At 37.3% G+C, this 12,577-nt stretch overlaps 1 protein-coding gene across 1 annotated transcript in view; it reads right to left on the bottom strand.

Moving 5' to 3' along the window:
• Positions 1 to 12,577, bottom strand: part of Tex11 (testis expressed 11) — a 267,891-nt gene that overhangs the window by 150,390 nt on the left and 104,924 nt on the right. Inside the window, exons 13-14 of the mRNA XM_048417933.3 lie at positions 5,112 to 5,263; positions 1,172 to 1,257 (exon numbers count right to left, since the gene is read on the bottom strand). Coding sequence (XP_048273890.1) covers positions 1,172 to 1,257; positions 5,112 to 5,263 — 238 coding nt within the window. The remainder of the gene's footprint in view (positions 1 to 1,171; positions 1,258 to 5,111; positions 5,264 to 12,577) is intronic.

The following is a 12,577-nucleotide window of genomic DNA, read 5'->3' as shown; positions in this document are numbered from 1 at the left end:
ACTAAAACTATCCAAAACACCAGGGCAGGAACTTCTGATAACTAGGATCTCTCTCTATTATGCTCTCATCATCTGAGATCCTGTTCTATGAAGTCTAGCTCTTGGCCTTCCCAGACTTTTCACTCCATCTCTTCAAATCAGAATGCTTGTCAGTTCCCCTTCCTCTGCTGTTGTCTGGAAATACATGGCAGTAAGCCAAATAGCTGGATTGCTCACTTTATCTTTCAGCGATCATTGGCTGATATTCAATGCCATTAAACTGACTTTTTTCAAGTATTTCAGTTTTTTCTTTGTTTTTTGGGGGGAGGAGAAGTTGTTGCTTTGGTTTTTTTGTTCTTTGGGGGTTCTTTTTTTGAGACAGGATCTCAATATGTGATTCAGTCTGGCCTAGAACTCTCAATGCTAGCCCAAACTGACCTGAAATCCCCAGATATTCACCTGCCTCCACCTCCTGGAAGCTGAGATAATGAGTACGTGCTACCATGTCAGGGACTTTGACTTATATTTTTGGAAGGAGTTTTGTTTAAAGCGGGGACACAAAATGATCCTTATTGCTACATTTTGGTTGAAAATAGAAGTACTAAACAACTTATATTTTTAAAAGAAAATATTTCCCATTTTATGCACACCAGTACATACATATACACAAATATCCAAATTTTTCTTAAATGATGTAACGAGGAGCAATTGTACTTTGCTTTTAAAAACCAATTATCTGTAGCTTGAAATATTTACACAGGAAATCAGGATTGTTTTAAAATTTTAAAGCTCCTCTTAAATGCACCAATACTTTAAAGGAATAACCATCACCACCACCACCCAACTTTCTTGCCTTTCACATCAAATTACTTTCCTATCAGTGATGCCTTTACAAAAGTTCACAAAGGACAGGAATCATGTCTTACTATTTTTGAATAAATGTTCACACAATATCCATTGACATTCTACATTGTGAATATTTAATACATAGACATGTCTAAAAATAGAGATTATTAAATTTTTGTTTGCCTGTTTATTTGCTTATGTGGTAACGAGCATAGAATCTAGGGTCTCACAGATGCTGCATAAGTGTTGTACCACTGATCTGCTCTTCTCTGATTTTTATACTGAACAGTGTGTTTTATTTGGTGCAGAGGAGAAAAATACAATGAATGAAAGATTATTTCCAAACCTTAAAACTTCTGGCAGCTTTTTCCCACAGAATGTTGTGTAACCAATTTACTAGATCCCTTGTCAGTTGACTTCTTGTTTGGTGACCTGAAAACAAAACAACACAAAAACCAAGTTCTGAAAAGAACCTAGATCCATTGCATTAAACAAAGAATGCTAACTCTTTCCATACGACACTTAATCTTATAACTGTACTTAATCTTTAAGCAATGTCTATAAAAGCATTCACACAGGCTTTCACCTTCAATTTTAGGTTTACCGCTAAAATTGATTATATAATACAATCAGAGTTGGCTAGAATCACTGTAATTCTCCCAACAGTCTGTGATAGATTTCCAGCTTAGTCTCTTTTTAACTTACGTTTTATGTTCCAAATTAGATTATCATCTGGTGCCTTAATAAGGTTATTGTGAATGAGCAGACAGCAATGTCAGAAATCATTAATAAGAACTGCTCATACTATTATACAGAGAAAGATCAGATCAAGTTCACAAGAAAGGCCAATTATACCTTAAAGCTTTTTTAAAGTACTTTAAGACCACGTTTACAGATAAACTTTATTCATTTAAATTGTAACTTGTGCCTGATTATTTCTGACCTAGACATTTACAGGATTCAAATACATTAGCACATTAAGGTTAAGTTTAAACTGCAATAGAATTCTATACCCCCTTCTCATCTGCCCTTTTGACACAAACCATCAGTTTCTGAAAATGTCTTCATTAGAACACTAATACTCTTGGACTCACCAATGGAATCAGCAAATGTAGCTTGTTTCATGGCTTAAAAACATTTATGTAAGAGTAACCAGCTACTTAATATGTCTCCTTAAAAGATTATAATACTCTGATTACATGTGCAAACTCTAACTGAAATTTTTTGAAAACAAATTATTCTGTAAAATCAACATTTTTTAGTTAGCTGACAATTTCCTTTCTTTAAACATGCAGTCTAGGGCTAGGGAAATAGCTCAATCAGTAAAATGTTTGCTCTGTAAGAATAAGGAGCAGAGTTGAATTCCCAGAACTCATGTAAAAAGTCAAGCATGGTGGCACATGTTCGTTATTCTTGTGCTGGAGAGGAGGATAAAAGTGGATCACTCTGGCTCACTGGCAGGGCGGTCTAGTTGACTCAGTTCACTCTGAGCTAATTAGATAAGGCAGACAGTTCCTAAGGAAAAATACCTCAGGTTGCACTCTGAACATAAGGGTGTGCACACTCCCCTCCACATACATGTACATACACATATAAAAACATAAAATATAAATAAATGTCTAACTTTCTAGTTCTCTTATGTAAAATTTAACCTTTCCTTGACCATCGAAGGTCAACACTACCAAGCAACTAAGTAGTGCATTTTATTGTACTATCACTTTATTGCAGTAAGCAAAACACTTAGACTCTCAGCTAGCTGGGAGGGTGAGCGAGCAGAATCACATGAGCACAGAATGAGAAACACAGCAAGGTGCTGTTTCTGAAATACGTAACTTGTCTGGGGCTAAGGAAATAGCTGAGTTAGTAAAGTGTTCAACTTGCTGCGCCATGCAAGCACGAGGACCCGAGTTTGGAGCTCTACACCCACAGAAACGGCCAGGTGTGGTAGGTAGCATGCACTTGGAATCCCAGTACTGAGGAGGTAGAGATAGAAGGATCCTTGGAGTTTAGGAATCTAATTGAATTAGCAAATCGAGGTCCTTCTGAGTCAGTCTAGCTGAATTTTAAAAATCCCAGATCCCAGTGAAACCTTATCTCAAAAGATAAGATGGATGGCTCTAGAGGAATGACACCTGAGGTCAGGCTCTAGCCTCTGTAACACAGGGTGAGGGCAGAGAGTCTCTCATATGTATATATACTATTGTGTGTGTGTGTGTGTGTGTGTGTGTGTGTGTGTGTGTATACTATTATTATTTCCTAATTCTTTTGTTTCTGTAGCTACATATTATTTCCAGAGACTAACCTCTGAAAAAGAACAATTATAGTTCTTTCTCCCATATAGTCAGGTTAGCTTATGAATCTTTTCTATTTGTAATAAGATATCATTAAAATGCCAAGGACGAGCTGACTGGAAAGGGGGGGGCATTTCGGGGTCAGGTAGAAACCTGTTGCAAGGGAAACTCCCAGGAATCTACAGAGATGACCCCAGCAAAGATTCCTAGCAATAGTAGAGAAGTAGCCTGAACTGGCCATCTCCTGTAATGAGGCAAGACTTCTAGTGGATGGACTAGGACACCAATCCAGCCACATAACCTTCAACCTTCAGTCTGCCCTGCTTAAGGGATGTGCTGGGGTCAGGGTGGCGCAGAGATTATGGGAGTGGCCAACCAATGACTGGTCCAGCCTGAGACCCATACCATGGAGTGAGCCACCCCTGACGCTGCCTGGAGCACCAGGACCCAGAGACTGGATGGTTCAGAGACCTAGGATAGAAACAAACACAACTGGCAAAAAAGTTAAGTGTGATGATGCCTAACGATAGCCTGCTATACTCATAGAGTGGTGCCTAGCCCAACTGTCATCAGAGAGGCTTCATCCAGAAACTGATGGAAACAGATACAGAGACCCAGTCAAGTAGGCTGAGTTTGCAGAATCCTGCTGAAGAGAGGAAGGATTATAGGAGCCAGAGGGACCAAGGGCATCACAAGAAAACCCACAGAATCAACTAACCTGGGCTCGTAGGAGCTCACAGAGACTGAACAGCCAGGAAGCCAGTATGGGCCTGACCTATGCCCACTGCATATATGTGACAGTTGTGTAGCTTGGTCTTCTTGTGGGACTCCTAACAGTGGGAGCAGGGAATGTCTTTGACTTTTTTGCTGATTTTTGGGACTCTCTCCTCAAACTGGGTCATCTTGCTCAGCCTTAATTACAAGGCAAGCTGTTTAGTCTTTCTACAACTTGATATGTCATGTTTTGTTGCTATCCATAGGAAGCATGAAAGGAGGAGGAGTGAATGGGGGAAAGAGGAGAGGTAAAGGTAAAGACTGGGAGGAAGAGAAAACCGCAGTCTCAGGATGTAAAATAAACAAATTAAAAGAAATGCCAAGGGCCAGAAAACCAGATAACCAAGATTATCAAAAGAGATACAAAAAGTAATTGAAATCTTAATGAAGATCTGGAGAAAGAGTATCATTAGAAAAATATATTTCATAGGAAATAGAATTCAAAAAGCTCTTAACATCAGATGATCCTTTCAGAAACTACTACTGTCTTTGCTTTTATGAAAACATGTAAATTTAAGCAATGCAGTAAAATATGATAGAAGCAACACATCACCTTAAATGCCACCACTCAGAACAAACCTCATTCTTAACATTTAGTGACTATCATTTTCACTATACATTGGTAGAGTTGGAAAGATGAGGGCAGGCAGAGAATCTTCCAAGACAGAGATTCTATCATCTGTATACTTTAAGGTATAGCTGTTGTGCAGAGAGTATATTAGGGCAATGTTGAGCAGAGTTGGTTCTCTATCTTTGCTTTAACTACAGAAAATCGAATCTGTTTTATCTGGATGGAGTTTGTGTAAGGCTGTATCAAAATAATGCTGTTGGTAAAGAGCTTTAAAAGCAAGAGTTCTGTTCACAATATTCACTTTACAGCTGAAAAGCCAGAGTACAGAGTACTGACTTGCCCAAAGGCACATAGCTAATTTGAGCTCAAATAAGAAACATGAACTTGGGTTTATAAACCTCACAATTTTCTACTACAGATGGGCTTTATTCTCAGAGGTTTGTCTTTATTTTGAAGATGTTTTGTCATTTTTGCTTAGTTGTTCATTACAGCAAACCAAACTTGTGACCTCTAGATAGTTACGCTGTTGTTGAAAAACATGAAGGAGAAAGAAAAATGTAAAAACCCTGAGGATTTTGCCATTGCTCTGATATTTATCTTAAAATAATAAGCACATTAACAACTTTCAGGAAATGCAGAATCTTACTGACCTATAAGGATTTCTTTAATCTTCTCTTCAGCAATCAGGTCTTGATCTTTTTGTAAAAGCATGTTGATGTAGAACAATTCAACTTTCCTACTATCTTCTGCCAACTTAAAATGATCAGAGATGATCCTCAGAAAAGAAAACCCAACAGAATCTCTGTCCAAAAGACATAATTTTAAGCAGTATAAACAGAAGTGGTTTTTGATTAATGGGATTAAAATAATTTCAATGTCAGCCAAAACAAGCTTAGTTGATGTTGATGCCATCAAATGACTATTTGTCAATAATAAATCATTTAATTATAGCAACATTTTCTTCAAATTTTTATTATGTGTGTGTGTGAGGGGGCAGGAGGGAGAGAGAGAGAGAGAATGTATCCATATCGGGGAACATGTAGAGGGCACACAACGAATTATGAGAATGGATTCTTTCCTTCCACCATGTAGGTCCTAGAAATGGAGCTTAGGTCCTCAAGCTTGGAGGTGGGCATAATTACTATTGAGCCATATTGCCAGTCCAACATTTTCTTTATCGTTTTGTTTATTTGGTTTTTTTTTCCAAGAAAAGTTCTCACTCTGTAGCCCAAGCTTGCCTGGAACTTATTATGTAGCCAAGCCTTAAACTTCTAGGAATCCTCTTGTCTTGGCTTTCTAAGGAATGGGAGTCCAAACATAAGTCCCTATGTCTGGCTTTTAATATTATTAAAATGTGAATACTCACAACATATTCTAAATATTTAATGCAATACCTATTGAAATACTAACAAATTTTTGAGACAGTATCTCTTTTTGAGAAATTAAAATATGTATCATAAAATTCATACAGAATTTCAAAGGTCCTGAAATAATCCCAACAATATGAAAACAAAGACCAAAGTTGGAAAACTCATGCTTTCTAATGTTAAAGCTTATTACAAAGATACAGCAACCAAAATGTATGGAACTGGTATAAATACATACAGATAAACCAATGAAATAAAATAAAAATAACAGGAATTAACAATCACTGGTCATTAATATCTCTTAATATCAATGGACTCAATTCACCTATAAAAAGACACAGGCTAAGAGAATGGATACAAAAGCAAGATCCATCCATTCTGCTGCATACAAGAAACACACTTCAACCTCAAAGACAGACATTACATCAGAGTTAAGGTTTGAGAAAATATTTTCCAATCAAATGAACCTAAGAAAAAAGTGGATGGGTGCAGTTATCCTAATATCTAACAAAATAGACTTCAAACTAAAATCAATCAGCAGAGATGGAGAAGGACACTTCATACTCAACACAGGAAAAATCCATTAAGATGAAGTCTCAATTTTGAACATCTACGCCCCAAATACAAGAGCACCAACATATGTAAAAGAGACATTACTAAAGCTTAAATCGTACGTCAAAGCCCAAACACTAATAGTAGGAGACTTCAGCACCCCTCTCACCAATGGACAGGTCTGTCAGACAGAAACTTAATAGAGAAATAAGAGAACTAACAAATGTCATAACTTAAATGGACATAACAGATATCTACATTTCACCCAAACACAAAAGAATATATCTTCTTCTCAGTACCTCATGAAACCTTCTCTAAAATTGACCACATACTTGTAACAAAGCAAACATCAAAAAAAAAAAAAAGGAATAAGCCCCTGTATCTTACTGGATCATCGTGGTTTAAAGTTAGAATTCAACAACAACACTAATTGCAGAAAGTCTACAAACTCATGGAAATTGAACAATGCTCAAGTGAATCACCCCTGGATCAAGGAAGAAATAAACAGAGAAATTAAAGGCTTCCTAGAAATCAGTGAAAATGAATGTACAACATACCCAAACCTATGGGACACTATGAAAGCAGTGCTAAGAGGAAAGCTCATAGCACTAAGTGCCTACACAAAGAAAATGGAGAAATCACACACAAGAGACTTAACCGCACACCTGAATGCTCTAGAATAAGAGCATTCAGAAAACGCTCATTCAGGAGAGCTAGACAACAGGAAATAATCAAACTGAGAACTGAAATTAATAAAACAGAAACAAAGAAAACAATATAAAGAACAAATGAAACAAAGAGTTGGTTCTTCGAGAATATCAACAAGATAGACAAATCCTTATCCAAACTAACCAGAAGGCAGGTAGAGAATATCCAAATTAACAAAATCAGAAATGAAAAGGCAGACATAATAACAGACACTGAGGAAAATACAAAGAATCATTAGGTTAAACTTCAAAAACTGGTACTCCACAAAACTGAAAAAACTAAAAGAAATGGACAATTTTATGGATAGATACTACATACCAAAACTAAATCAAGACCAGAAAAACTATTTAAATAGACCTATAGCCCTAAGGAAATAGAAGCAGTCATCAAAAGACTCCTAACCAAAAGCAGCCCAGGACCACATAGTTTCAGTGCAGAATTCTACCAAAACTTCAAAGAAGAGCTTATACCTATACTCCTCAAATTATTCCACACAATAGAAACATAAGGGACACTGCCAAACTCCTTTTATGAGGCTACAGTTACCATGATACCCAAACCACACAAAGACTCTACCAAGAAAGAGAATTACAGACCAATCTCTCTCATGAATATTGATGCAAAAATACTCAATAAAATACTGGCAAACCGAATCCAAGAACACGCCCCCGCCCCCCCCCAAAAAAAATCATCCACCATGATCAAGTAGGCTTCATCTCAGTGATGCAGGGCTGGTTTAACATACAAAAATGAGTCAATGTAATCCACCATATAAATAAACCGAGAGAAAAAACATATGATTATCTCATTAGATGCTGAAAAAGCATTTGACAAAATACAACCTCCCTTCATGATAAAGGTCTTGGAGAGCGCAGGGATACAAAGAATGTACCTAAACATAATAAAAGCAAAATACAGCAAGCTGGTAGCCAACATCAAACTAAAATAGAAAGAAACTCAAAGCTATTCCACTAAAATAAAGAACAAGGCAATTCTGTCCACTCTCTCCATATCTATTCAATATAGTACTCAAAGTTCCAGCTAGAACAATAAGACAACAAAAGGAGATCAAGGGAATACAAATTGGAAAGAAAGAAGTCAAACTTTCATTATTTGCAGATGATATGACAGTATATATAAGTGACCCCAAAAATTCTACCAGGAAATTCCTTCAGTAATGTGGCAGGATATAAGATCAACTCAAAAAATCAATAGCCCTCCTATATATAAATGATAAAAGAGCCAAGAAAGAAGTTAGAGAACCATCACCCTTTACAATAGCCAAAAATATGGGTCAGACAGTGGTGGTGCAGGCCTTTAATCCCAGCACGTGGGAGGCAGAGGCAGATGGATCTCTGTGAGTTCGAGGCCAGCCTAGTCTACAGAAAGAGTTCCAGGAGAGCCAAAGCTACACTAAGAAATCCTGTCTCAAAAAACCAAAACTAAAACAAACCAAATAAACAAACAAAACCAATAGCCACAAATAATATAAAATATCTTGGGGTAATGCTAACCAAAGAAGTGAAAGACCTGTATGAAAAGAACTTTAAGTCTTTGAAGAAAGAAACTGAATAGATATCAGAAAGTGGAAAGATTTCCCATGCTATTAGATGGGTAGGATAAATATAATAAAAATGGCAATCCTATTAAAAAGCAATCTAGAGATTCCAATGCAATCTCAAAAAAAATTCCAACACAATTCTTCACACACCTTGAAAGAACAATAATCAACTTCATATGGAAAAACAAAAAGCCCAGGATAGCCAAAACAATCCTGCACAAAAAAAGAAACCTTGAGAGGCATCACCATCCCTGACTTCAAGCTCTACTATAGAGCTATAATGATGAAAACAGCTTGGTATTGGCATAATAACAGGCAGGTGAACCAAGAGAATTGAATTGAAGAGCCTGATGTTAATCCACACACCTATGCACACCTGATTTTGATAAAGAAGCTAAAATTATACAATGGAAAAAAGAAAGCATTTTCAACAAATGATGCTGGCATAACTGTATGGAGACATGTAGAAGAATGCAAATAGATCCCTATCTATGCCCTCCACAAAAGTCAAGTCCAAATGGATCAAAGACCTCAACATAAATCTAGCCACACTGAACCTCATTGAAGAGAAAGTGGGAAGTAGCCTTGAACACATGGGCACAGGAGACAACTTCCTAAATATAACACCAGTAGCACAAATACTGAGAGCAATAATTAATAAATGGGACCTCCTGAAACTTAGACGCTTCTGTAAGGCAAAGGACACAATCAATAAGACAAAATAGCATCCTACAGAATGAGAAAAGATCTTCACTAACCCCACATCAGACTGAGGACAGATCTCCAAAATATCCAAAGAACTCAAGAAACTAGACATCGAAATATCAAATAACCCAATCAAAAAATTGGGTACAGACCTAAAAAGAGAATTCTCAACAGAAGAACTACAAATGGCCAAAAGACACTTAAGGAGTTGCTCAACATCCTTAGTCATAAGGGGCATGCAAAGCAAACAGACTCTGAGATACCATCCTACATCTATCAGAATGGTTAAGATCAAAAACACCAATGATAGCTTATGTTGGAGAGGATGCAGAGTAAGAAGAACACTCCTCCATTACTGATGGGAGTGCAAACTTGTACAGCCACTTTGGAAATCAATATGGCAGTTGTTCAGAAAATTGGGAATAAATCTACCTCAAGACCCAACAATATCACTCTTGGGCATATACTGAAAGGATGCACACTCATACTACAAAGAAATTAGCTCAACTGCATTCATAGTAGCATTATTTGTAATAGTCAGAACCTGGAAACAACCTAGATGTTCCTCATTCGAGGAATAGATAAAGAAAATGTGCTACATTTACAAAATGGAGTACTATTCAGCAGTAAAAAACAATGACATCTTGATACTGGCATGCAAATGAATGGAGCTAGAAAAAAACATCCTGAATGAGGTTAACTCAGACCTAGAAAGACAAACACAGTATGTACTCACTCTTAAGTGGATATTAGACGTAAAGCAAAGGATAACCAGCCTATAGTCCACAACCCCAGAGAAGCTAGGTAACAAGGAGAACCCTGGGAAGGGGAAATAGACAAGATCTCCTGAGAAAAATGGGAGTGGGAGGAGAGGAGATGGTGGAAAGGGGGGAGGGGAAGAGGGGAGAGAGAAGGAGAACATGATGGAATGGGATGGTTGAGATGGGAGAACAGAGAGGGACAGCAAGGAAAGAGATATCTTGACTGAGGGAGCTATTATGGGGCTACCAAGAAACCTGAACTAGGGAAATTCTTAGGAATCCATGAGGATGATCCCAACTAAGACCCTCAGCAATTGTGAAGAGGGTGCCTGAGCTAGCCTTCCCCTGTAATCAGATTGATGACTACCTTAATTGTCATCATAGAACATTCACCCAGCAACTAATGGAAGCAGATGCAGAGATCCACAGCTAAATGCTAGACCAATCTTCTGGAGACCAGCCCAAGAGAGAGAAAAGTGATAAAAAAGAGTCATGACCATAATGGGGATACCCACAGAAACAGCTGTGCTGACCTGTGCTAGGGAGAGCTCACTGACTCTGGACTGATAGCGGTGGAACCTGCATAGGGGACCAAACTAGGCCTTCTGAATGTGGGTGACAGTTGTGTGGCTTGGGCAGTCTGTGGGGCCACTGGCAGTGGGACTAGGATTTATCCCTAGTACTTGAACTTTTGCATTTTAGAACCCATTCTTTTTGGAGGGATACCTTGCTCAGTCTAGACGTAAGGGATAGGGCCTTGGTCCTGCCTCAAAGTGATGTGTCAGAGTTTGTTGACTCCACTTGGAAAGTCTTACCCTCTCTGAGGAGTGGATGGAGGACTGGGGTGGAGGGAGTTTGGGGGGAGAGGGAGGAGGGAAAGAAGTGGGAACTGGAATAGGTATGTAAAATGAGAAAAGATTGTTTTTAAAAAATAAATTATAAAAAAGAAATTGGACTTTTTCTTTGCATCATGCACAAAGAACCCCAAATGGATCTAAGACATAAATATTACAGCTAAAATTTCAATGGTTGCACAAGTAATTACAAGAAGTTGCTAGAATAAACAAATTCTGTAAAATTTCGAGATTACAAAACTCTATACCATTTATTTATATCTCAATGAAATATCCTGCAAGCAAAAAAGTATTTTCCCTTTACTATAACATGAAAAGATAAATAAAATACTTAAGAATAAACTTAACTAAGGTGAAATATTAAAATAAATAGAAGATACATCATTCTCATGAACTAAAAGAATTAATGGTGCTAACATATTTATGCTTATCCCTCTAAAAACTACAGATTAAGGGCAATCTCTATAAAAAATTCCAGTATCATTTTTTTATAGAAATAGAAAGAATAATACTAAAATCTTATAAACTACAAATGAACCTAAATGACCAACAAAATTGTAAAAATAAAAAGCCAGGGCTGAAAAAATGAATCAGAAGTTAAGAGATATCCCTACTCTTCAAGAGGATTCAGTTTGGTTCTTAGCACCCAAGTCAGGGGGCTCCCAACTGCCCATAAGTCCAGCCCCAGGGAACAGGATGCCTTCTTCTGGCTTTTTCAAGCATTTGTACACATGTTGCATATATTCCCATAGAGACACGTACACACAAACAGAATAAAAATAAATAAAAACAAAGTTAGAGGTATCATACTTCTTGGTTTCAAATTATACTACAAAGCTACAGTATGATACTGTCATCAAAACAGAAACACAGAACAATGCACAATATTGAAAACCAAGAAAAATCTCATTTTTTTCAGTAAGAGTACCTATAAAATAGCAGAAAAAAGTCTCTTCAATAAATGATGCTGGGAAATGAATACTAAAATTCAAGATCATGAAATTCACCTTTATTTTACACTATTCACAAAATTAATTCTACAAAGCTGGGTGGTGGTGGTGCATCCCTTTAATCTCAGCACTGCGGGAGGCAGAGGCAGACAGATCTCTGTGAGTTCGAGGCCAGCCTGGTCTACAAGAGGTAGTTCTAGGACAGGCACCAAAGCTACAGAGAAACGTTGTCTCACAAAAACAAAACAAAAAAATTAATCCTACATGTATTAAAGACTTAAGTATAATACCTGAAGCCATAAAACATCTAAAAAAATAGGGAATGAGCTTTTTGACATTAATCTTGTCAACAATTTAAAATAAAACAGACAAAAGCAAAACTAAAAATAAACAAGTAGGACTATGTAAGTCTAAAATGTTTCTATACAACAATGGAAACATTTAACAAAATGAAAAGATAATCCGTAAAGTAAGAGGAAATATTTCATACCACATATCCAATATGAAGTTAGCATCTAAAATTTATACAACTCTACAAGCCCCCTCAACCAACATGAGGGGGTGGCAGAGACAAGAGGAACTCAAAGGTTCTGCTGGCCACTCAGTCTAGCTGAAACAGCCAGCTCCAGATTCAGTGAGTGACCATGTCTCAAAACAA

This window comes from Myodes glareolus, chromosome X, assembly GCF_982192425.1.
Source record: "Myodes glareolus chromosome X, mMyoGla1.1, whole genome shotgun sequence".
Classification (NCBI taxonomy): Eukaryota; Metazoa; Chordata; class Mammalia; order Rodentia; family Cricetidae; genus Myodes; species Myodes glareolus.
The sequence above is the reverse complement of the archived record's forward strand: the minus strand, read 5'-3'. Positions and strand labels throughout refer to the sequence as shown.